The sequence below is a fragment of the Filicampus tigris genome, chromosome 11, assembly GCF_054856515.1.
Source record: "Filicampus tigris isolate MCC_2025a chromosome 11, RoL_Ftig_1.0, whole genome shotgun sequence".
NCBI lineage: Eukaryota > Metazoa > Chordata > Actinopteri > Syngnathiformes > Syngnathidae > Filicampus > Filicampus tigris.
Genome location: NC_141227.1, coordinates 10814281 through 10839067, shown reverse-complemented (window position 1 = coordinate 10839067; position 24787 = coordinate 10814281). Strand labels below are relative to the sequence as shown.

Here is a 24787-nt window from a genome sequence, read left to right as displayed (position 1 = left end):
AGCAAAAAATGCTGAGAAATAAAGGACGGTGTATTGATACTTCATAGGTTGTTGGTTCTTTTAATTAACAGTACTCTACTTGTGCACTATAACAACAGAAGATGCTAAACACTTCACTTTTTCATCCACAGGTACATATGGAATTACTGTATAAATACTGTATCGATATAGCATGGCAATGGCAGCAACAGGCGGAATATCACTTAAAAACAAATAATTTGGTTCTGAAAAGCTCACGATACAACTTAAATATGCTGTTTTTTTGTTTTTTTTTCACTACAGTAAACCGCGTGGCAAACAGTCAATCACTCGACAACTGGCTACTGAATGCCACACTCTACGCTACAGTTCAGTCTCATTCAGCCGTGTCACACGGTGTGCAACTGGCCTTCCAGAGTATTTGGAGCACTACACTAGAAATCAGCATCCATGCAAGTTTGACTCCCTGTATAATATTATACATCATCATTCTGGGACTCTGATTCCGTTTCATCCTTGTGTGAAGCATTATCACAACTGCTTTCAAAGGCCAGCCAAAGACCAGCTGTCCACACACTTGCGTGGCTGTGTGAGTGACAAGGAGGTGCAGTGAGAGGCACTGAAGCGCTCATTGTAGAAGAGCGTCTTTGAAATCCTCCAGCTTCTTTTCTTTAAGCCCAGGCAGCGCAAAAGTCCATCGACACCCACTGCGACTTCCTCTAACGCAAGGATTTTCCAGACTGACTTTTTTGAGCCTGGACCAAACTAAAATGTTTCTCCCCAATTTTATGATCTACCCATTTTTATCAGACTTTGACTGCATTTCAATCCAGCTAAAAGCTATCCCAATACCATAGCTTTGTTTAGCTTCTCAATCACTGTGTGTGGCCATAAAGAGGAAGGTGTGTGTGGAAACAAATTCCTAGGCTTAACCTAAATGAGCACTGCATTTACAAACACCTTAGCAATCCAAGTTTGACCCTAATGTCACAAGCTTTTCGTAAACACAATACCAATTAGGGTACCTTGGAAAATAAAGAGGGGTATTTAACTCAGGGAGTTAAACAGATTTCAACCATCTGTTTTGGAGAGCTTAGCCCCTGACTCCTGTCTCCCACTGTCTAGGTATATTTGGTGACAAGAAGAAAACTAAACAAGAGCACTCAAGCAAGAAACAAATGAGCCACGTTGAACACTGGTCTTTGCTTCACGTAGGCCATATGTTTCAAAACCCATCTCAATATTCTGAAAAGAGTTGAAAGATCATCCTTACCAGGGGCAGTAACCCTGGTGAAACTTTCTAGTCAAAAACTCGGTATTTATGGACCAGACAGTAGGCATCTTGTGTAAGATATTTTGCACACACATTGATTTATTATAAGTCAATGCATACCAAATAAACAACGTGTTTGTTATCCCAAAGCCACAGTATTTTCAGTAAGAATAATTTATTGATGCATCGTTTGTATAAAATAAATGCCTCAGCTTTGACAGTTACAGTGCCACTTCATTTATTCCATGCTCTATTACAAAGAACATATCCAGGTCATACTGCCAGAGGTATTTCATAAAACTATGACATTTGTGTGCAATGAAACGACCGGATAAACGTAATCTGAATGCTCAGTTTTTGTGTCACACTTTTCACAATCTTACATGTCAAGTACCATATCAGTACATGTTATTTTTCCCTTCGTATAACTCGTTTCATTTCCTCAGCCTTTTCAGACAACCTAAGCATGCACATACTGCAGTAAAATACAAACCCATATTACTTTTGGAATCCAGCATTTTTGGAACTGGTGGCACATGTCAAAATTCCTTGAATGTGAAATGTTACAGATTTCACTTTTATTTCATATATAAATCTGCAAGGACAGACCACAGTTCAAGAACATGCTAACATTTCTTTTGGGATATATTAGCGTGCATGCATCTTGTGATTAGGAGACTTTTTTTTTTTACTTTTGTTGATACTATTCAGACTAAGCACCGCATCTCTCAACAAAGGGCGATTCGATACAGTTTTCGTGGTCTGTGAAACGATTCGAGGACGGTTCGATTTGAAAGTGGAACAATTCGATTCAACTCAAGGGGATTATAATTCTGTATGTTACGGCTCAGGTTGACAGGGTATGATGCATTGATCTTTAAAATTATTTTACATATATATGAATGAACTTGTCAGCACGATAAATGTGTCATTCCCTTCTAAAATATACCAAGAAAATTAGATATGCATCTCAATATATTTCAGACTGAAATTATTACATCCCTAATTCAGACACTTTTTCCAACACTGATTTGTGTAACTAAGTAGAGATGTAAATGTCTACATTTTTTACCGTTAGCAATTTTGCTAAAATAAGTCACATAAAGACCATTAATTGTTAAGCAGTGATCGGATGATGTTCAAGGGGCATATGCCATAAGACCTTGCATTGACCAAACTGCCAGATAGTACTTTACCGGGATTTGTTGATAATCACACCGAAGATAGGAGAGACAATCTCTTCTTGCAAAGGAATATTTAATCATCATAGTTTGGTAAACTGGTGCACAATATCAAACATGAATACAAGGGATGAATGCAACTGCTGCTAAAGTTCTTTATAAGCAGAATAATACCCAAGCACTTTGCGATCAAATTAATTCTTCATTAAAACTGTATGAATATGCTAAAAGAGGGTGTATATAATTATGAACATTCTAAATAGTTATTCCAGAGCAGGAACAGATTAATATTGTTCTTACTTACTAATGGGCTATTAAGGAGGACATCAGCTGCATTACTTTAAAATGATGCACGAGTATAGAAGTTTCATTTATTGCCCAAATGACTGACCAGCATTAGCGCATTTCATGACATCCACATTGCCAGCAAAGCATCTTTGCACGTTTTACTTTGCAATGCTATGATTCACTACAATGTGCTTTCTAAAACTTTTTTTTTATTTTATTTTATTATTATTTTTTTATTTTATTTTTTTTTTTTTTTATAAATGGGAGACAGTTTTCATTTAAACTCTGTACATACCAGGGCTGTCACAATGGAATCTTTATTCTATCCCGCAAACAAAAGTGCACGAGACAAGCAGGGCGATGCAATATTTTGTGTTTGGTCCGAACCTAGCATTACAGATAAACTCCAAATTAATCTACCGTACATCATCTCGGGATCTGCAGAACAATTTCGGCCTCTGCAAAATAGCGGAGCAGATGGCAACTGCACATAACAAAATACGGCCAAACCGGAACACTTGGAATCTCTGGAAATCTTCAAAAGCCAAATATCCACAACTTTGTGATTGGTCCGTTTTTACAAATCATTTACTTGATTAGATAAAAAGGCAGCAACCACATTGCATGGTTTTGACGTCACAGGTACACAAGCCACATGTACCGCAAGAGAGACATTAGCGTAGATACAGCAGCAGTTATACTGGAATTGGACGAAGTGAAAGGTGTTTTTCTTGACTGAAATTGTTTTTTTCTCTCCTGTTTCAAATAGTGTGTAAACTGATATGCACTAATCCAATACGATTTATGTTTGAAAAACTTATCATGTTAAGCATTACACTAAAAGGTTTTAAAGGTAAACATAATAGACAGATCAAGACAGCATCTTGTAATTGCTTCCCGCTTCTAAATTAGTGGTGCAAACCAAATGATGTGGCATTAATCTCTTTCAAAATTATGCCTCTTTCTCTCACACACCGTCTTTGCCGACCTGTCTTTCTGGCTTGTATTACACCATCCTTAATGGCACCAACCTGATCAACACTCCCTGGAGGCACCCTCCGTTAGCCAAGTGTCGAACGCTGCTTTTCTCAACACCCCTCTCAAGCCTGAGAGCAGTGAAGAAGCACCTTGTTGGTTTCACTGATATTGAGTTTCAGAGAAGTCATCGCTAACCATTTGAGATATGAGCTCGGGAGGTGGTTGAGAAGGGGGAAACGGCAATGATAAGAATCTCCCTCTTTGTCTCAGACTGGTGACCTGCACTGCTAGGTCAAAATCCTGAGAGGCTAAATGCTATGGAGGTGTTGAGAAATTGAAGGATGATGTGAAAAGGGCTATAGAGTTACTGTGATGTGGAGGGTTGGGCAGCACATTCGCTTAAATGCCCAAGGCCTTTTTTCTTCTTAATTTATTTTTTTTAAAGCAAATGGAGGGGATAGCAGCTCTCTTCCTTTTCCAACTGATGTCTGATCCAAACCAAAGTGGCAGGACTTTTTGCCCCGTCACACTGTTTGAGCAGATTTAAAATTTCACACATCTTACCATTGACACTGGTGGTACTTACTCACACTTATCAAAATTGTAGTAGCATAATATTATGGAATTTGTATGTAAACAAGAATGTTAAGATTAGAGGTGGGCATTTTAGTACATTTTCGTGACGAACCAAATTGCAATCCTCGGTTGATCCTCGGTAAGTTAGTCCGTTGGTCCATCAGTCGGTCCCCCTTGCCCCCACCCCAAAATAACATCAGCAAAACGGGCATCTGTTAGTGACAGACTGATGGACAGTCATTGACGGACGCGGATAGTGACGATTACTCTGCCGGACGAAAATCCATCAGTGCTTAGTCTGTCATTTAAAAAAAAAAAAAAAAGTCTCCCATCATTCGTCAATCGTCAACAAAACGGGCATTTGTCAGTCGACGGAATGCCCACCTCTGGTTAATATGCACACTAAGAAACAGTTGGGTCAAAAATAACCTAACTTGGGTCAAAAAGTGACCCAAGAAACCCAATAAATTGGGTTGTTTTGTGAGTTATTAATTTGGCCCAACTTCATGGTTTATTTATTTAGTAGTTCGTTTTTGACTTGTAATTTTTTAACCTAGTGCTTTTAGAGTGTGAGTTACATAAAGAATTGCCATAATAGAATATTTATTTCACACTGTATTGCATGCCATGTCTTAAACCATTTAAGTCCTTGATTGTTAAGGTATACCAACTCTTGTTGGCGACAAAGACACTTGTACTTAATTGTTTGTCCGAAAGGACAGTTCTAAAATTCATGTCTTCAATAACATCTTATAAATAAATTTGTAGTGGTGTTCATGTTAAAAAGTACATTGGAACGACCAAAAGGTAATCTTTTTGTCCAAATACTGAAGCACTAGAGCATTCACAAGCTTTTTGACATGTTGGCTAATGACATAAAAACTTGAAGTTTCTCTCCCACTTTGATGCGCATCCTTTTGGGGCCATGAAAGAAAGTTGGGGAAATGTGCAATGATAAACCTCCATAAACATCTGTCAGAGGCTATTAGTGTGTCATACTGAGAGGTGCTTTCATTGTCTCTAAGTGAGACTCTTCTCTATAAAACATGCAGGTTACACTGAGAGGTAGCAATAAACTGCTTTTTTTGGTTTGCTCATTTAGCAATATCCAGAGATTTCCGCTATCAGGTGTTCAATTTCCACTGGCTGGCCTCTTGCTGCTGTCTCAACAGAGGGGCACACTGTTTCGCAGTCATTAATGGGGGAAAGAAATGGGTGAAATTATCTGTTTGTAAGTAAAACGTTTTTAATACTGTCAATTATGTTGTACACAGCGCAATGACAAAGATTCTAATTCCAATCTTCAACATGCTTCACGCTGAATTGTGTTTTGCAAATTTTGTCCAATGTTCTGACAAATTCAACAAGAATTGCGTTTGCTGTAGTTGTTGAAAGGACCAAGCATTGGGAAGACAGCTCAACAATTTTCCTTACAATAATAGTGTATGTTGTATGCGCCCCAGTTCGTCTAAACACAGCATTTGAATAACAATGCGTTTGTGGAATATCAATAAGGCAGCAAAATCCTAACAGACTTGCCAATGACAGACTAGTGGGGGCCGCATAGAACATATTGTGAAGAAAATGTTTGCGTTGGCTTGGCCTTTAACAAAACTAACCATCTATAATTCTTAAATGTTAGATATTTTGACTAGATGCCATGTGATCAAATGGCTCATAAATATGAAATAGATTTACTGCCTTGGCGGAAGCAGTATGGTTCTGACATGTGTCTTCTATAAAACATGAAACCAACTAAGATTAGATATCTACTGCAGTCTGGTGTATTTTTAATCAACAAAACTGCCCAGCCAGTGGGTAACTGTAGCGGCTTGAGGGTAGACATGTGCTGCTTGATTATCTGGGGAACATGGGAAATTACATCTGGTGATACACAACACACTCATCCAAGTCCCCCGCCTGTCATAACTTCATCCAATCTCTCGCTCTTCATCTTCTCTTCCTTACCTGGAAGCTTTCAGAGGATCCCTATAAATAAAACAGTCACTGCATTGTCTTTGGCCTGTGACAAAAAAAAAATAAAACAGATGGCAATCATAACAGTCCTTAGTCAACTTCCCCGAATTATACTCTTACAAAGACACCTGCTTCAGGCAGTAAGACAATGATGGATGGTATCTCCAGGGCTCATCCAAAAAAAAAATAGTCCCTACTAACTATTTACAACAACAGAATTTAGCCACTTGAGATATAATTAGCTTAACAATCATCCACAACATAAAGCAGTGACCTAGATGCAGCGTATAGTACAGTGATTGCACTGCTGAACAGAGGTGGGAAGAGTAGCTAAAAAGTGTACTGAAGTTAGAGTACTGTTAGAATAATTTGACTCAAGTAAAAGTAACAAGTAGACCTGCAAATTAGAGTAAAAAAAATGGGTAACATATCATTAATTATTATTATTATCATCATTAGTCAGCGCATGAACGTCAAATAGACAAAACTAAAATAGGAATTGTAAAACTTCAGATATTGACCAACATCACTAACTACAATAAAAACAAATCAATCTTGATAAGAAATTCAGGCAAATTTAGCCACAAGAAATGGTCTTGTCTTTGTTCACACTCTTTGAGACATACAGTGTACAGGGCACAATAGGGTCACGAGGTAATTTTTATATAAAAAAACGGGAACAAGGCTGCTCAGTGCATGAAATAGCCGTTCTTTTTTATAGTATGTAAGATAAATAATATTAAACCAGTGATTGTGACTGAGATTTGCACGCCACTGTTTCCTCCACCGAAAAAAAAAAAAAGAAAATCACCTTGAAAACCTTGCTTTCAGTGTCAGGTCATGGACACTATGCACAGTCATGTGACTTTCTGGCACCATTTGATTGGTGAAATGGAGTGAAACACCCCGAGTGGATTGGTGAAACAGAGTCACGTGGTAGCACCCAAGGCAATATTTTCGTGATGAACCAAAACACATAGATTGAGGTTTAGGATTGAGATTTAGATTTTGATCCGACTGACAGTTTTCGTCTGTTTTCCGGTGTCTATTGTATGTAGTATTTTGTGTTAATTTATTGCTTTCACTTGTGATATTATTGCTATTTTGGTGTTGTATGTAAAGTGCTTTGTTACGGCTGTAGCTGTTGTGAAATGTGCTGTATAAATAAATTTGTATTGTAGTGTAAATACAAATCAAAGCATCAAGAATGTAGCCATCCATTTTCTGAACCACTTCACCTATTAAAAATAGCATGTTTTTCTTAACAAAAACACTAAAGTAAAAGGCATGTTGCATTAAAATTACTGACAATTTCAAAAAGGTACTGTACAAGGTAAAGTAATAATTATGTTTTTTTTTTGTTTTGTTTTGTTTTTTTTAATAATCTACCTGTTGTAGAAGTAGGTAATATTCTTTATACTTATTCATTCAGGCTATCTTCACATGGTTGTGAGAGTTTTTTTTTCCCTCCAGAAAATTATTCAAACGTCACCCACAGAATTGGGAATTCTGATCCATGACAAAGGCTGTGTAGTCTTCGATTTATTGGAAAACTTAATCTGCTTTGTTTGCTCATGGATGGGGACCGAGATTCTATTAGAGAGATTAAATTGTTTCCATGGCCATCTGAAGCATCAAAGGCCAACCAAATTGCAACCCCTGAGTTGAGTGGGTTTCTTTTAAGTCACTTATTTGTCCATTTCATCATGCTAATGGCAGAAGCCATCATCCCATTATAGTGACACAGCTGAGTGAGGTTAAACAAATGCATCTTGTTGGAGGTTGCACAACCTCCAAGTCAAGTCTCACTGCTCTTAGTGCGTACATGACAACAAATCATCAGCTTGTCTATACGCTCGACGCAAACCTTTGAACCCTGCTGCATTAACGACTGCATTTTTGAAACTCTTCCACACTTATTAAAAATTCCTGGCTGTAATGTGTTATGCAAATAACATTTTGTCAAACTAAATTGGTTTGGTTGTCTGAGGGATTTTATACATTGTAAATCAGGGATGGGAAACTGAAATGATGAGAGGGCCACAATTTTTCATCAGCACTAATGGGGGACCCATATAGGACTACGCGTTTTCTAACCAGATGTATGAGAAAAATAACATTTGAAATGTGGAAAACTTACATGCACATATCTGTTCTTTATTGAACCAAAGCAAGGCTCGAAATAAGCGGTTTCGCATTGCTGTTTCCCGAGACAGTCCCAAAAAGCTTCGCTGGGTTCACAACACCTCCCGCAAGTAGTCAGGAGTCCATGGGAAGCCCTGTTACTTAAGCGGAAGCAGCTGGCTAGCAACAGCTTTGGCTGGTTATTAGTGCGCCTAAACATGTTGCGGAGTCACCACTAAGGCAGTAATCTCCACTAGAGCGGTGAAGAAGTTACATTTCTGACAAGTACCATACAAAGGCTGAGGAATGAAGAGAAAAGATGGAGAAGCCATGCCAAGTGCTAAGCTAACCTAGGAACGACACATCTAGTGCATTTAACACCACAAATAAGTGCATGTATGATCTATTACACTTTCCATAGATGTCTGGCTGGAATCGCGTTTAAAGCGGAGAATATCCATCTTTGAACAGCAAACTAGCAGGACAATTAATAACTGTCTTTTAGAGACTCAGTCCAACATCTGTATATTCTTAGCATGCAAGGCAGTCACCTCAGTGATACTTAGAAGACCACTTGCAATCAAATCAAGCATTGCTTTGCTTAAAGAAATTGAAAAAAACAAATCTCAATGCAGTTACTGAGATCGTTTTTGCCATAACAGTAAATGATACACTTCCTTTGTACCCATTAGTCACAGGATGGTTACATAAAAATACTGACTTAGCAGGAAGATCACTCAGAATTAAGTCAATCATGCTTAATGGAGTCATATCTTCTGGACCTCTCTCGGACATGGTACTGTTCATCATAGCCAGGAGAACATTGACGCGTTTCTCATTCCACAGAAGGAAGCACTTTATCTATAATGACTCCACATTCCCTAAGCCCTACAGTAACCACACAATCACTTGTATCAACAGAAGAAAATCCATTTCATCAGGACGCCCAGTCACTGCTTAGCATCCACGAGGACAACAACTGTGCAGCCAATATGACCTGGAGAGCAGCTGGTGATTATTGGCTTTCATTGCATTTGGTGGGGGAGTTTTTCATTAATAGACAGAGAATGTTCAACTAAAAAGATCACTTCATCGTGGACATATTGCATCACTGCTGCAGGGACTCACAAAAACAAAATACTGTACAGCGGCACATCACTGCTGCAGGGACTCACAAAAACAAAATACTGTAGAGCGGCACAGGAAATTTAAGAGGAATGCCTTTGATTATTCTTTAGATTGTGATAACTGAAACCTAAGTAATTTAGATTAATCACTGCATGACACTTAGATTAAACTTTAAAAAATAAATAAATAAGTCTTACCAAACCCTTTTCATCACCCTTGTTTCACTAATTTCATCCAATGTGAATGATTGTTCATCTCCTTTATGTGTGCCCTGCGATTGGCTGGCGACCAATACAGGGTTATACTCCACCTATACTGCCCGAAGACAGTTGCGATAGGATCAAGCACACCACCGACCCTAGTGAGGATAAGCGGTTCAGATAATGGATGGACGGATGGATGGATGTGGCACCTCCATATTCATCTCAGAGAAAAATGCAATATTTTATCTCCATAACTACGTGTACATTTGATGCTACGTGGGATGGGGGGTGCCAAGGTGTCACTTGCTATGCAGAGATTTATCATAATGTTGTATCGAGGTAAAATTGTCTGTTTCTCAGCTTGGTTTAATTAAAAATGCAACAGCTCAATATTGGATATTTTTTAGACTGCTGAACATAAACAGGTGCTGACAAACTACAGGATGTCTTGAATTTTCCATTCATCCTCTAAAACAATTCTAAAAGGAATATCCGAGGGGTAGCAGAAAATGAGGATTGATACAGCTGAGCCTAAGAACCATCTTATCCACCCCTTGTCAAACAATGTCTCCCATTGGGTATGTCAGTGATAGGTGGGGGCACAGTGACCCCTACAGGCACATTGAGTAAGCACTGATTCAATTCACACTGCTGTTGCATTCAATTGCAGGATGTACACCCAATTAAAAAAAAAATCCTCTGCTTCAGAAAAGGATTCTTAAATGCTCATCATATTGAGTGGCGTTTTGATGTGAAATGTGTCAACACTTAAAATCTAGTGCCGGTTTAGAAAATACAGTGTCTTTTTCTGGCTCCAGTAGAGACAATTAAAATACAACAATATATACAATATCCACTTCTTGACCAACGAAAAGAACACGATCGCAGATGCCCACATTATATTCCACCGTGCACTCTGTAACCATCCATGATATTGCTTGTATAATACATGTTCAATTAAAAAAAAAAAAAAAGAAAAAAAAGTATTTAATGATTGGCTTTCTGCCTTCAACCGTATGATGGTCAGCTCTGCATAAACACTGCCAAGCCGCTATAGCCAACTGTTAAGGCTGCTGAAGCATAGACATGTAATGCCTGATTATCTCTGGAACATGAAAAATGAGAAATTACAGTTTGTAATTAAAAAAAACAAAAACAAAAAAAAACCTGTCCCCCATAACTTTCTCTAATCACTTCCTCTTCATCTTCATCTTTTCTTTCCTCACTTGGCAGTTTACATTGCGAGCCTGTAAGCAAACAGTGAGGATGAGCAGGAAAAAAAAAAAAAAAAAAAAAGGATGCTGGATGGAGATTTTTCTTCTCAGATATTCAGTGACTAGCCACAACTTGACTCGCTCCAAAAGCTGCATTACAAACTCTTACTGTACGGCAGTGATAATGCGACATTTCAGTTGACCACAGTTAGAAAGTTTGCAATTTAAAAAAATATATAAATAAACCGTCATATTTGTTAAAAAGTATCATTATGACCTGACAGTACTTGGGGAAAAATATGAGAAATAAAACACCCCACTTGATAAAAAAAAACAACCAATCAGAGTCAGAAGGACTGTTTTGTTTTGATCTCAGCACAGCTTGTGCATTTGAAATAAAAAATAAATGTGCATGGCATGTTTTAACTCGGTCTGGTCTTTTTTGAGATACTGTATGGCTGAATACTTAAAGGGATCTTTTTTTTCAAGAACATGTTGCTAGCAGGCCCACTAGTTGAAACATGGAATTCTGATTAATATTGTGTTTGTGGAATATGAGTTAAGCAGCAAAATCCACCCCTTATTAGCCATCGCAGGGGCGGCCAGTTTGTCACCTCTGTTGACTGAAAATGTCATCACAACTACTCACGGCTCATCTTCAGAAAACAGGTCAGCCGTGATTGGTCGTTACCTGAGCAGTTGTGATGTCACTTTCAGTTGACAGAAGTGACAAAATGGCTGCCCCCCTGAGATGGCTAAAAAGGGGTGGATTTTCTTGAAAATATGTGTGGGTTGACTTCCTATTTATGGGGATAATACACCAGATGGTGCATTATCCATGATCACATTTCTAGGAAGATTTAGGGGGAAAACCCTTGTGTATGCCATATCTGTATCGTGATCCCTCTCAGCACTGACCACACACACACACACACACACACACACACACACACACACACACACACACACACACACACACACACACACACACACACACACACACACACACACACACACACACACACACACACACACACACACACACACACACACACACACACACACACACACACACACACACACACACACACACACACACACACACACACACACACACACACACACACACACACACACACACACACACTTGTCATGCATGTTTTTATCTACAGACGCATATAGACACAAGCTTGTGGAGTGCAATGGGCCTTGAGGGATGTTTCACAGGGCTGAGTCCTTGGGACTCTGGAGCCGCCAGCCGGGGGAAGGGCTCGAGGCGCCAAGATGACCTGGGACTTGGAGTGATAAACCATAGAGGGAGAAGATTCGAGTCTACCGACATTTTTTTATTAGATTTCTCTGTTAGGGCAGTATGATATATTTGAGAGTTGCATTTTAGATAGCGCTCTTTTCTGACTGTGCCTGTCTTGGGTGTGAGTTGTCACAAGGTTAAGGAAAGCAGCCCAGCTTGACTTTTGTCAGATTCCTGAACTTCAGAGATTGAAAGAAACAGACGGAAAATTCAATCACCTTGTGTGAGTCTTTATTTACATTGGATGCCTTCTTGAAAGATAAAACAAACACGCATTGAGTTATAGTTGTTTTTGTGAATTGCTAATTGGGCTTGCTGAGTACTTAAAGTGGAAAATACACTGGATGGTGTGTTAGCCGTTATCACGTTTCTAAGAAGATTTAGGGGGGGAAACCTTGTGTATGCCGTATCGGTATAGTGATCTCTCTCAGGACTGACACCATTAACTGCACCTAAAAAGGACTCAATGTCGAACTCCACCTGGGTCATTTCACTGTTCAACAGAGCAGCAAGTTCAGTGTAGGCAGCAGCGCTGACCTTCATTCATTGCGTGTCAGTGTAACAATCACAAATGTGTGTCTGTTTGGGGGTCATCTACCTTGGAGCCTCATGTATGACTCGTGAATTTTGGAGTTTTGTTAATCTGCAGAGACAAAGCCACTGAAACACTGCCTCTGGTGGCAGAGTGTTAAGCAGTAAATCTATTGCCAAATGAATGTTTAGCCTGCTCACAAGGTTCTACGAAAAAGGTACATGCTTCATGAATGGCTTCAAATCATGCATGACAACAGTCTTCCCTAAATTATAATACATTAAGAGAACAATTGCAACTAACATTTTAAAAATCTTAGTATCCCAATAAAGAATAAACGTAAATTCACTTCCACGCAGTAGGAATAGATCATCATAAAACAACACATTTAAAAGCAGGCATATATTCATTCATGTCCTACACAACTTGTCTCATTAGGGTCATAAGTAACTTGAGACTAACCCAACTAACTTTTGGTGACAGATTGGATACACCAACAACTAGTTGCCAGTCAATAGTAGGGCACAAATACACTCACACACACAAAACATGAATGCCAACGTCCAACTGGGACTCCCCAATTAATATACTGTATTATGTATGTTTTTGGGGGTATGTGGAAACTTGGTATAAGGAAATCAGATCAGAGTAGTAACCACCCCCCCACCCCCACATAAAAAATAAAAAAACGTGCAAGCACACGGAAACATCCAAACTCCATTCAGAAATGCTCCAAAGAACCTTGATATCCGGACTGAGAAGCAGATCGGCTGACAACCATTTCACTGAGCCACCTAAAAGCAACCGAAGTTGAAGAAAATGAAAGGGAAAATAAACAATGTCTCATTTAGACAGTGGAGTCAATCCATAGTGTGACCACAAACACCGCAGCTAGATAGTGTCTTAAGACTTTCAACATGTAAGCGGCTTTAGAAGAGCCACGAGCCAAACAGAATCAAGGAAGCATTAAAAACTCAATGACGCCAATAATTAAACTTTAACAGCGGACATAAAGCAAACTGACACCCTCTAAAAGCTGTCGGCAACCACTATAACAGTGGGAGCACAAGGCCTCATAAAATTGCTAACCTTTGTAATTCACTCTACACTGTTATTTTGACTAAGAACTTTAATACACTGTGGTCTTCTAAATACAGTATATACCATATTTTTCGGACTATAAGTCCGACCTATTTTTTCATAGATTGGCTGGTCCTGCGACTTAAACTCAGGTTGACTTTCACATATTAAGTAAAGCTCTTACTGGCTCCCCAATCTCCCGTTCTCCAATACTGTTGACTAGGCCTGCCACCGGACGATATATTTTCCCAGAAACCATTACGATAAACAGTTTGTTTTTTTTAATCTATCTATCTATCTATCTATCTATATCTATATCTATATCTATATCTATATCTATATATATATATATATATATATATATATGTGTAAATCACATTTGCATTGAATTGTTGAACAATGAAATAGTACAATAGAGCGCCGTTGCCTTGTTAGCCGAACGCATAGTTGCACTGGTTAGCATTAGCGCTACTTGGCTATTAATAGCGCTACTGAACACTGCTACGAGATGCTACAAAAAGAGAAAAAGAGTTGGGCGCGCCTATGTTTAAATATGTTTCAAAAACTGTTCCACCCCTAGTGTGGATGCGTGTTGCATGAGCGTTCCTACTCTCGCACAACAATGAGCAAGATGACCGACATTTACTGCTTCCCAAAAATCTATTGTGCCCACTTTCGCTCATCAAGGGATAAGCCAATATCGTGACAGGTCTAGTGTTGACATTTTTGTGCTCGTTGACAGATTTTTGTGGTGCATTACCGCCGGTGAACAGAATAATTTGTGGGGTTTTTTTCTTCTTAACTTAGCATTTTTTGACTGGTGCAATTTACTGTATATTCTGGAAAAATGTATAGTCCCAAAATATGGGACATAATTTAATAATCTTTAAGTGTTTCAGACACACCATTTCAAGAGTGAACAGGATGTGGGGAAAAAACTGAGATACAACCATTTTAGTACTGATACTCCATCTCCAACTGGTGCAGGGTTCACCTTCTTGTGATGCAACAATGCTAAAACCTGCACAATGATAGCACCAAGTTAATTCAAGAAGAAATTAAGTCATTATTGCGAATGATAAAACAGTACTCATTACAGAAGGTACAAGACCATCCACATGTAAATGGAGTGCACTTGACAACTTGCTTTTGTAGTTGTGTCCAGAACACACGTTTCCTCCTTAACGATACAGTTTGTGGTGTTGTGGCCACGGTTACATTGCAGAAGTGATAAATACACCAATCCCCGCATACACTGTTATCATCCAGTGATGCGAAACAGGGACAAAAATGTCAGTCAGTGTACTTTCCACAAAGCAAAGTCCACCTGGTTGAACAGTAATTTCAATTTCTTTTTTTTATTAGAGTATATCAGTATTTCCACCATAAACAGCAGCAGCAAATGAGACGCATCGACTCTAAATTAAGGAAACTGGCATTTAGGCACTTATCAGGGGCCAATTAAAATGTACAAATACATAGCTTTGTGTACACAACAGAGATGACGATATTCAGAATGCCCAGTTTCCAAGTCCTTAGGGTGGCTATTTATATAAAAGATTCAATTCATTAGCATCATCCAACAGAGCAGTCTGCTATTCTCATCTATTAATTCAGCATACATTATACACCGCTCATTTCACACAGCATACACACTACTTAACTTGTGTGAATATGTTGGCAAACAGTGAATAAGGAGGTTAAGCAACGATTACAGCAGGGACGTCAAACATATGGCCCGCAGGCTAAAACCAGTATGTTGGGGGGGTTCAACTCAGCCCGCAGGATGGATTTAAAAGTGAACAAAATTCTGTAGTGACATTATAAGTATGTGCTGTGTTAAGATGTCTATCATTTCTGACTGCAGGTGATTACTTTTTTCCTTTATAAAGTAGATTTAAAAAAAAAATTCTTCACACCTGTGTATGAAAACTGGTTTTCATGCCATTAAAAATAAGAGAGACAAACATAATGATTAAATGAGGCCTTTGTGGCCCAATATAAACAAGGCTAAATGTTTTGACCCCATTTTTTAAAAGAAGTGAGGCATGGTGGTGGCAGTACCATAGTCTGGACTGTTTTGTTTTTTTTCAGCTGGAACTTGGACTTTAAGCTACATGGAGGTAATACAATTATGAACAGTTCTAAAAATAGCAAGACTAGCATGCTAGAAAGCAAGATAAAAGTCAAGAAATACCTACAAGAACATTTGAACTTTATACAATGTTAATCAGAGGTGCTTTAAATGGCGGCAGGCATGAGGCTTCCATTTAATAGAATGTTACTTTCTAAAGCCAGACAGATCCAAATTTACAGAGGGTATGTAGACCTCTGCAACCAGCTCTCAGTTTGTTTGACTTCTTCAATTTTTCTTTGATCCACTTGAGTTGTACCGTTCACAGATCACATTAATAGTGGAAAAAGTTTTGAAATTACTTAGTTATATCACAAAAAATGACATTTTCAACATGGGAATTCAGAAGTCAAAATAGGTTTGGAGACTTATTAGATACGTGCAGACCTAAGTAAAAATATTTCAAAGACCGCAGGCTACTTTAATGTCCAGAATTTATTTTTCAGTTCAAAATAAGTGTCACGTAAAGGTTTTGCCTTTATATGCAATCACTGTGATCAGTTATGAACACTTGTAGATGATAAACTAGAGGAAATGACACATTTCCTTGACTAAAATGAAGGATCTTAATGTTTTGTAAAACGGATAGTGAGGATAATTGGTTCTGAAATTGGATGAATTGATAGTTTATTAATAACATTTTTCCTAATGTAGTGTAGAATTGTGTTGCATTCAATTAAAACAAAGGAAAAACACCAACTTATTGTTAGTCAGTTTGGCTCAGTTGACATTAAATTATCGGTATGCGGCCAGTCATACAGCTAAGACACTGAATGCTGTTACATAGCAACCAGTTTAAAAAAAACAAAAAAAAACACTAGAGTGGCAAGTCTGACACACCATGTAGGTTGTGACACACCATGTAGGTTGTGAGCAGACAAACTTTAGAACATTGCATAACATTATGTACTGCACACAATAAAAAGGGAAAAAAAGGGAGAAAAATCTGAGGCCTTTCATCTGCCATTACCTAACTTCCGACTGCTAAGGTATTTCGTAAGAGATCCTACCACAGGCACACAGACAACGGTGTTGTATGCTGTTTACTAATAAAAACATCAATACTTTACAGTCACTACTCACAAAACGTTTGGGACATTTGAGCTTTTGGATGAAATTTCAGGATGAACCTATTGAGTACCGGTAATTCAGTGATCCCCGCATATTTTTGAATTCACTTTTTTTTTTTTTTTTTAATCTATTCTCCGTTAAACTGAAACACTCGCCTACATGCTGATGTTGTGCTTAGACCAATGCAAAAAAAGCATTTATTTGCCACTCTCTTGTGGCATCTTGGTGGCAGGGAACTATGTTAAAATTAATCGAGAAATCTCAATTTGGACAAAATTTGCAATTGAGAAGTCTCAATTTAGGAAAAATTTGGACTTTGTCACAACCAATACTTCTATCTTCAAGTACAGAATAGGATAGCCAGAGCATGTTGATAAATACAGCAGCTTAAAGGCATGGAAGATGACCAACAAGGTCAAAGAGCAAAGTACTTACCAGCATTGACAATGGCATCCAACTCCAGGACAGTGATGTCTCCTTTGTAAAGAGATACTTTGTCATTCAAACCGCCTCCGCCTGTCAAAAGCTTCCCATCTTCTTTTCTATCAGCTAAACGGAAAAAGAAAAATAATCATCTCACCGCAACATATTATGATGAGTTCTGGTGTATGTAATTTAATAAATTACTTATTTTAATGACATAATGTGTTTCAATTAGATATAAAACCAAGTGTCCAGTTTCGTTTGGTGTTTACAATGGAACATTGCTGCTGGTCACATCAACACTGACAAAACTTCAATACAGGACAATGTGCAGTGCCCCCACAATTAATGATTAGCAGTCGGGCCTGACAATTGAAATCGGTCAACTATGGTGCTTCCGATGTCGTTGATCACCTTTATGTACTCTAACCATTTACAGCTGTTGCACACAAACACTGGTCTAATTATTTATTAGGCAGAAATCTATTCCTTGTGAACGTTAGGTGAGCCGTGATTGGCTGTTAACTTAGCCCTCAACATGTGATGTCATTTTCAGTCGATAGCAAGTGGCAAAATGCATTGTTAAAAGCTGTTAATTATAATGCAAAATAACGAAGGTATCAAAGTGTGCTCTATCAATACAGGGTAAATAATATTTGGGGAAAAAAAAAAGATTGTTTTTCTTGCCCTCCACACATATGTAATGCGTTGACGACTTTGACCCTCCTAGCTTAGCAACGCCGTAGGCACCAAGCTCAAAAAGGGCTTGTCGTATCTATGTACTGTATACACATCCATGAAATTGAGCGTTGACATCCGAAACAGTTAGCAAAGTAAGAGAACTTCTCTTTACACAAATGTGTCGGCGCAAAAGAAATCCCAATCTATCAAATTAGTATGTGGATAATACATGAGTATAGCATGTATTATTGATAAATTACAGTTAAAATGTGTTAGTGCTTTTGATCAGATAATCTTATACAGGACAATAAGTCACTTTGGTGTGTTGATTTTTTTTGTTCACCCCTCTTTCAGAACATTAAAGGGACGGTGGGGCCGAGATGTCCACGTTTTCACTAACATGTTCATTTATATATTTTTTGATCAGGAAAATGAAAAAAGTTGTCATTTTCTATTTTATCAATACATTTGGGAGAAATTAGGAAATAAGTGACTATGAATAACGCCCCTTGTTAATCAGCAGAATGACCGCACCCCCTACCGTTCTATCCTTGTTCGGCCGGAGTCACGCGAGGGACCGATTCCAAACCCTCCATTGGAAATCATTGTACTTTCATTGCTTATAATGTCCAAATACGGCGATCAGTTGGCACCAAAATTTATGTGGACATCTCTACTAATGCCCACTTCAACATATCAAAAGGATTAACCTCTCCGTGACTAATTTATATGAGAATGAGGAAATGCGGAGGTCAGCAGAGCTACATAGGCTGGAACCAGCGCACATTGCTTCTTTGCTTAAAAAAAAAAAAAACACTGCTTCTTTGCTGATCACGATTAGGACGGCGAGGCATTAAACACCAGTCACGATATTTACAGAGACTGAAGTGGAAATGAGACGTGCACATTTATTTGGATGAGGAGTGCCCTAGATTTTCGGCTTACAACGCGCTGTCCAATTTGGAAGGTAACAGCCGAAATGGCACATTCCAATACGGCCACACTCTCGGCTGTGCAGTCAGCCTCGCTGGAACTTTTCGTTCGCTGTTCGATGAAGGCTTTTGTCACTCTCAAGCCGCTTCACTCGGGCAGAAGGGGGCTGCAAGCAAGAAGCAGAGACACCGCGCGCGGCTGCTTGCGAGGCGACATGAAGACACAGGCTCATCTTCACCTCTACACGCTGGGCGGACAGTAAGGAGCTAATGTTGTTGTGCTAACGCCTTTTGTTTTAACGGCCTGAAACTAGTTGTTGCTAAACTTCCGCTGTCCCAATCCTACCTTTAACCGGGGAGGGAAGCAGGGGGCTCCAATCTGCCTGCTGCTGCTGAAAGCCGCGTCTCTCTCCCTCCTGAGACACGAGTTTAGCGTCGCTAAATGTCCAAAATATCGGGGTTCGTGTGCGCATTCATGCTGTTGTCCGCTTCAGCTTGTGAAAGTGGAGGAGCAATCGCCACGGTATTTTTGATTTTGTGGAGGTGATCATGATGAGATCACGTTTTATGTCAATAAATCCAAACTATTGTGCAGAAGACTTTTATACTTTCACAGGTTGAAGAGTAGTAATGTGCATTTGCATTTTGGTGGCGATCGGTCACCATTTTAGACAAGAGAACTGACACAGCGAGCATTAACAAGCATGCCTCCCTCGCGTGACGTAGACCGCTGAGACCAAAAACATAACATAAGCCACGCCCCCTTTTGGGGCATGGAAATTTGCCATAAACCTAATCACAATAAAAGACCTTAAATCACTGCAGAGTCTTTTGAGGTGGACATTTTAGTACTAATGTCGTTTTTACATGCAAACCTATTATATAAATGCCAATGTTAAGATCACCCAAGTGTCCCTTTAATTTAGGTACAATTTGATGTTCTCCGATAGTATAGAAAGTCAGGTACAGATAGCTGGGGTAAGTGATGTATTTTCCTTACTGCCCGTTTATTGTCAAGTATATAACTGTACTGTAATGAAAAATGTGATGCAGGAATTTGACCACCAATGGTGTCTTCTCTTACAGTAGTTTTCTTCTCTCCAGGTTGGAATCTTGTCCAGACTTATAAAATCTTGACGACGATAGCCCTCCTTGCGTCTCTCATCGCGGTCCATGCGGAGAAGTCTCTCTGCCAAAACAAGTAAAAAATAATAAAAAAATGTTTTATTAATCAAAATTAATGACAGCCAATCCCCCTACAAGCCATGGACAATAATCTGTACCTGGCCGTATTATTGGTTACAAAATTGTTTCACAGGATCAGACTGTAACAGCTGCCTTGAACTTCTAAGGACTACATTTTTGTATGTTGTCTGCCTATGCCACCACCCATTCATCCGTTTATAACACCGCTTGCCCTCTTTATGTCACATGTGAGCTGGAGCCCATCTGACTTTAGGTGAGAGGTATGGTACACCCTGGATTGGTCAGCAGCTAATCGCAGAACATATATAACACAACCATTCACATTCACAGTCATACATTTGGACAGTTTAGAATCTTCAGTTAACCTATTTTTGGGGGGATTGTTGGAAGTGCCCGGAGAAAATCCATGCATGCAAAAAAAATATGTAATTGCAGTTTCAGAGATTTGGCTGAAGAATTGCAGGATGGATTAGATGGTTATGAAATATTTGTGCAAAGTAGGATTAACAAAAGGGGTGGAGGGCGTTGCTTTGTTTGTTATGTCTAATCTTAAATGCAGGATTATTGGTAGTATGACAACTATTCTTGACAATTTTATGGAATGTGCAAGGCCAAAAGAGCAAAAAATGAATTAAAGTTAATAAGTGGCATCTATAGAACACCTGGGTCCTGTGTTGATCAATTTAATAAGAATATTTCTGAATTCTATGAAAAACATAAGGTGATTTTTGTTTGTGGGGATTTTAATATTGATTTGTTAATCATATTCAGACTGCAGATTTATAAATAATGTTCACTTTGAGTTTGTATCAATTAATTTTAAAGCATAGCAGAATATAGTGCAACATTGATTGACAGTATTTTTTTGTCACTGTAACTACTGGGAAGATAAAATGTGGACTATTAGTGACTGATTTACGTACCATTTTCCAGTTTTACCTTGTTAGAAATGGATGATAAGGTAACATCAAAAATGGAAAGACAGATTCTTAAGGCAAGTTGAGTAAAATTACCAGAAATAATTATGGCTTTGAAAACAGAACTGTTGAAACAATGATTGGAAAGAGGTTTATGGAGACAACACTAATGACTCATACAATGCATGTTAAGAAACATTTGTGATAATGCATGACAGACACTGTCCAATTAAAGAATTTAGAAAGTCCATGAAGAAGAGGAAACCATGGTTAACAAATGCCTTGAAAAAAAACTTGTGAAAAGAAGTATAGGCTGTATAGGGAGTTCATGAAACATTGAACAAAGCCCACAACCTTCGTACAATACAATTGAAAGAATTAGTGAAACAAAGTTTTTGGGTGTGGTTTTTGATTGGAAATTGTGTTGGGAGCAACAAATAGAATGCTCCAAATGAAAATTAGCTAAATCAGTGGCTGTTCTCTATAATGTAAACGATTTGCTAAATAAGAATGCTCTTTATACTGTATATTTTACTCTTCTCTTGTGTTGCCCACATCATACTGTGCCGAAGTTTGGGGAAATTAATGATTATAGTGGCATTGATAAAATGTAAAACAGTTGGGGATTATAATGTGAGTGCACAGTATTTATTTATTTTTGGTCTTTTGAAATTCTAGGTGATTCATTGAACAGTTATAGGATAGGCAATGATAAGCCTGGTGCGTCTAAGCCTATTCCTTTTTTCGGTTATTAATTGATATGTTCAAAATGTTCTTGGTTGTTTGTTTTATGTACCATGTATACATCCGAAAATAAACCATTCATTCATTCATTCATTCAAAAACACTCCTATAATAAAAGTAATATACAGTATTATTAATATTAACCTCAAAACTGTGAAGCAGTCATGCAACCCACCAACTCAACATGCTGCCTGTAAAAATGTACATGCAACAATAAAAATGTGTATTTAGATGGTAAGAAAGTTTGCATTACAATATTTTACTCATTGACACAAGAGTATGTATACACATGTGTTGGACCAGCACTGATTTGGTGATCAATTGCACGTGCTGCTCCATCACTATCCAGATTAAATTCCAGTGGCAGTGAAAGTGTATTAAATATCAAGGTGTGCAATATGTATTTTGGCTATTAGTATGAGGTACGAATGCATATTCTTGAAAATAATAAAATATTTGTTGTCTTGGTGTCGCTGTGCTGTTTGGCTCAAGAAATAACCGCACATGTGGATGTTAATGAGCATCACACGTCGCGGTGAAGCTTGCAGCGACGTTACTCCGACAGGTGATGACAAAGAAACTGGTGCCCTGGATGCAAGCTAAATACGAAGTAGCCTTGGGTTGACTATGCACAGTGTTGTTTCCAATGCAAAACACGCAATAACGGTAGCCAAAGCAGGAGCACCCTCACAACATGTGTGCACTTGGTGTGTGGGATGAGTGCAAATGGAAAGTAGTTTGGAGCCATACGGGGAAGCAAAAAGAGCGTTGGTCCATTGTCAAGCATAATAAGAATCTACGCTGCTTGTCAGCCACGAAGAGCATAATATTTCCATCCCTCCTCAAATCAAGCCTTACCTTTTTCAGTCTTCCAATCCTTTTTCTTTTTGCTCATGCTGCCGGAGTAATTGGTTTTCGACTGGTTGTTTTTTGACTGTGGCAACCCCAGACTCACTGTGAGCGATGTTCCGGGGGATAAAATAGAAATGTAAAGTCTGACAGCCTTTAGCCGCTTCTCTCACCTGTGAAGCTGTCAAATATCTACGGTGCTCACTCAGCTCAACCTACCGTGATTGCGGCGTGAATTATGTGTATGATTCCAGGCCATCTGATTGGCTGGAAAGAACGGAAGAGTGGGCTTGTGATTGGTTGACTTGTTGAGTCAATCAAAAGTGGCCCATGCTCTGAGGACGTTTGATAGGTCATTTCTGATAGTTGTGTTTCATGGCTTATGCAGTTCTGCAATGTCTGGTGGGTTTTAAGTCACTCGGAAAAATGTAGGCAAAAAATGTAACAATTCCTCAATACAATTACTTCAGAAGTAATTACTTCACATTTTATATAATAGCAATAATATATATATAAGTGCTATGACAGTTGGATTGTGTTTAAAAAAAAGCCAAATAATGGTCATTGATGATTGTTTATTTGTGTTACAAATACATGATAAAAATTAATTAAATTGTATTGAATTGATAAATAAGAGGTTGTTTCATCATGCAAAGTAGATATGGGATTTACATTTCAATTAAGTTGCTTTATTTTGGGGCTTTGGTAGAGCGGGTCTTTTTTGGCCCATAGGACAAGGGGAGTAAACAGAATGTTAAGATCGCACAAGGGTTAATAACAGAAATGGACACTAGTGTTAAATGCAAATAATGGTTATGATCTGTTGTGTGCTTAGGGCATTTACCCAGACCTGTCCCCACGGGTGGGCCTTAAGGGACCGTGCCCACCCACCAGGATGCTCATGAAGTTTTCACCTTGGCTATTTATTTCTGTTCATCTGACACCCAATGAACTGGGTGGCCCGTTCGAAGCGATATGTCAGTGCATCCGCTATATTGGATGTGGCCATTGTTTTCGACATAAAATCAGCAAATAATATTCGACAAATTGAGTTAGAATGACGTAATACAATGAAAAGCAATGGTTATGTATTAGTCTATCACGGCCGTCTCACGCCGTCGAAAAGGGGGAGCCCAGTAACCTCACAACACACATCAGAGGGAGACAACGGTTCTCCACACTCTTCCTCATGCATGCGCACAACACACCCACACCTCACGCACAAGGTATCACAATACCCGCATCATCATGTTTACTTTTTTTAAAGATGATTTCCGATCACGTGACAGCACCCATTTGAAAATAATGTGTAAGATTATATACAGATATGTACGGGAAAATGTATAATGTAATATGCAAATATGTGCAGTACAACTTTTGAAAGATTCAGTACACCCCGGGGCTGACAGGTATGCAAAACAATTTACTTTGCCACATCCAATACGGTTGCTATATGGACATACTCAAGATGGTGTCTATGTACACAGTATGTACTGTAAATGTTGTTTATGGTAAGTTGCCAGTGGTTGTCACAAAGGGTGCCATTCAAGACTATTAGCACCAAATACATGGATCAAAGTAACGCATGCCTCCCGATGCATGTATTTCATGAAATCTCCTAAAGTCTGGGGTCTGGGTTCAGGTCTGCACTTACCTGACCCATATGTTCCTGAAACCAGAGAAATCATGGGGAAATTGCACTCATTCACAGGTTTTACTCACCTTTTTCCTTCTCTGTTTATTATTATGAAGAAAAAATATATCATTGTGAACACTTCAACACGCAGAGCCATGCCTCAATTTAAAATGTGCACCACAGTTGAAAGATGCACATACTAGCACATACTAGCACTCTCACTCAAAAAATACTTAAATGGCAAAATTAGTTTGTGTCCACCACAGCCAAATTTTGTAAAGTTGAGTATTTTATTTACTTATTAAAAACATATATTGTACACCGAATGTCGCATTATTCTATGTGTACA

The 24787-nt window shown here is 38.6% G+C and overlaps 1 protein-coding gene across 5 annotated transcripts in view; it reads right to left on the bottom strand.

Moving 5' to 3' along the window:
* macrod2 (mono-ADP ribosylhydrolase 2) overlaps nucleotides 1-23018 on the bottom strand; it is a 392053-nt gene extending 369035 nt beyond the window's left edge. For all 5 annotated transcript variants that reach the window (XM_086045890.1, XM_086045894.1, XM_086045892.1 and 2 more), the window contains exons 1-3: nucleotides 22812-23018; nucleotides 20171-20275; nucleotides 17486-17599 (exon numbers count right to left, since the gene is read on the bottom strand). In XM_086045890.1, coding sequence (XP_085902016.1) covers nucleotides 17486-17599; nucleotides 20171-20275; nucleotides 22812-22848 — 256 coding nt within the window. In that variant the 5' untranslated portion in view covers nucleotides 22849-23018. The remainder of the gene's footprint in view (nucleotides 1-17485; nucleotides 17600-20170; nucleotides 20276-22811) is intronic.
* Nucleotides 23019-24787: the final 1769 nt, after the last annotated feature.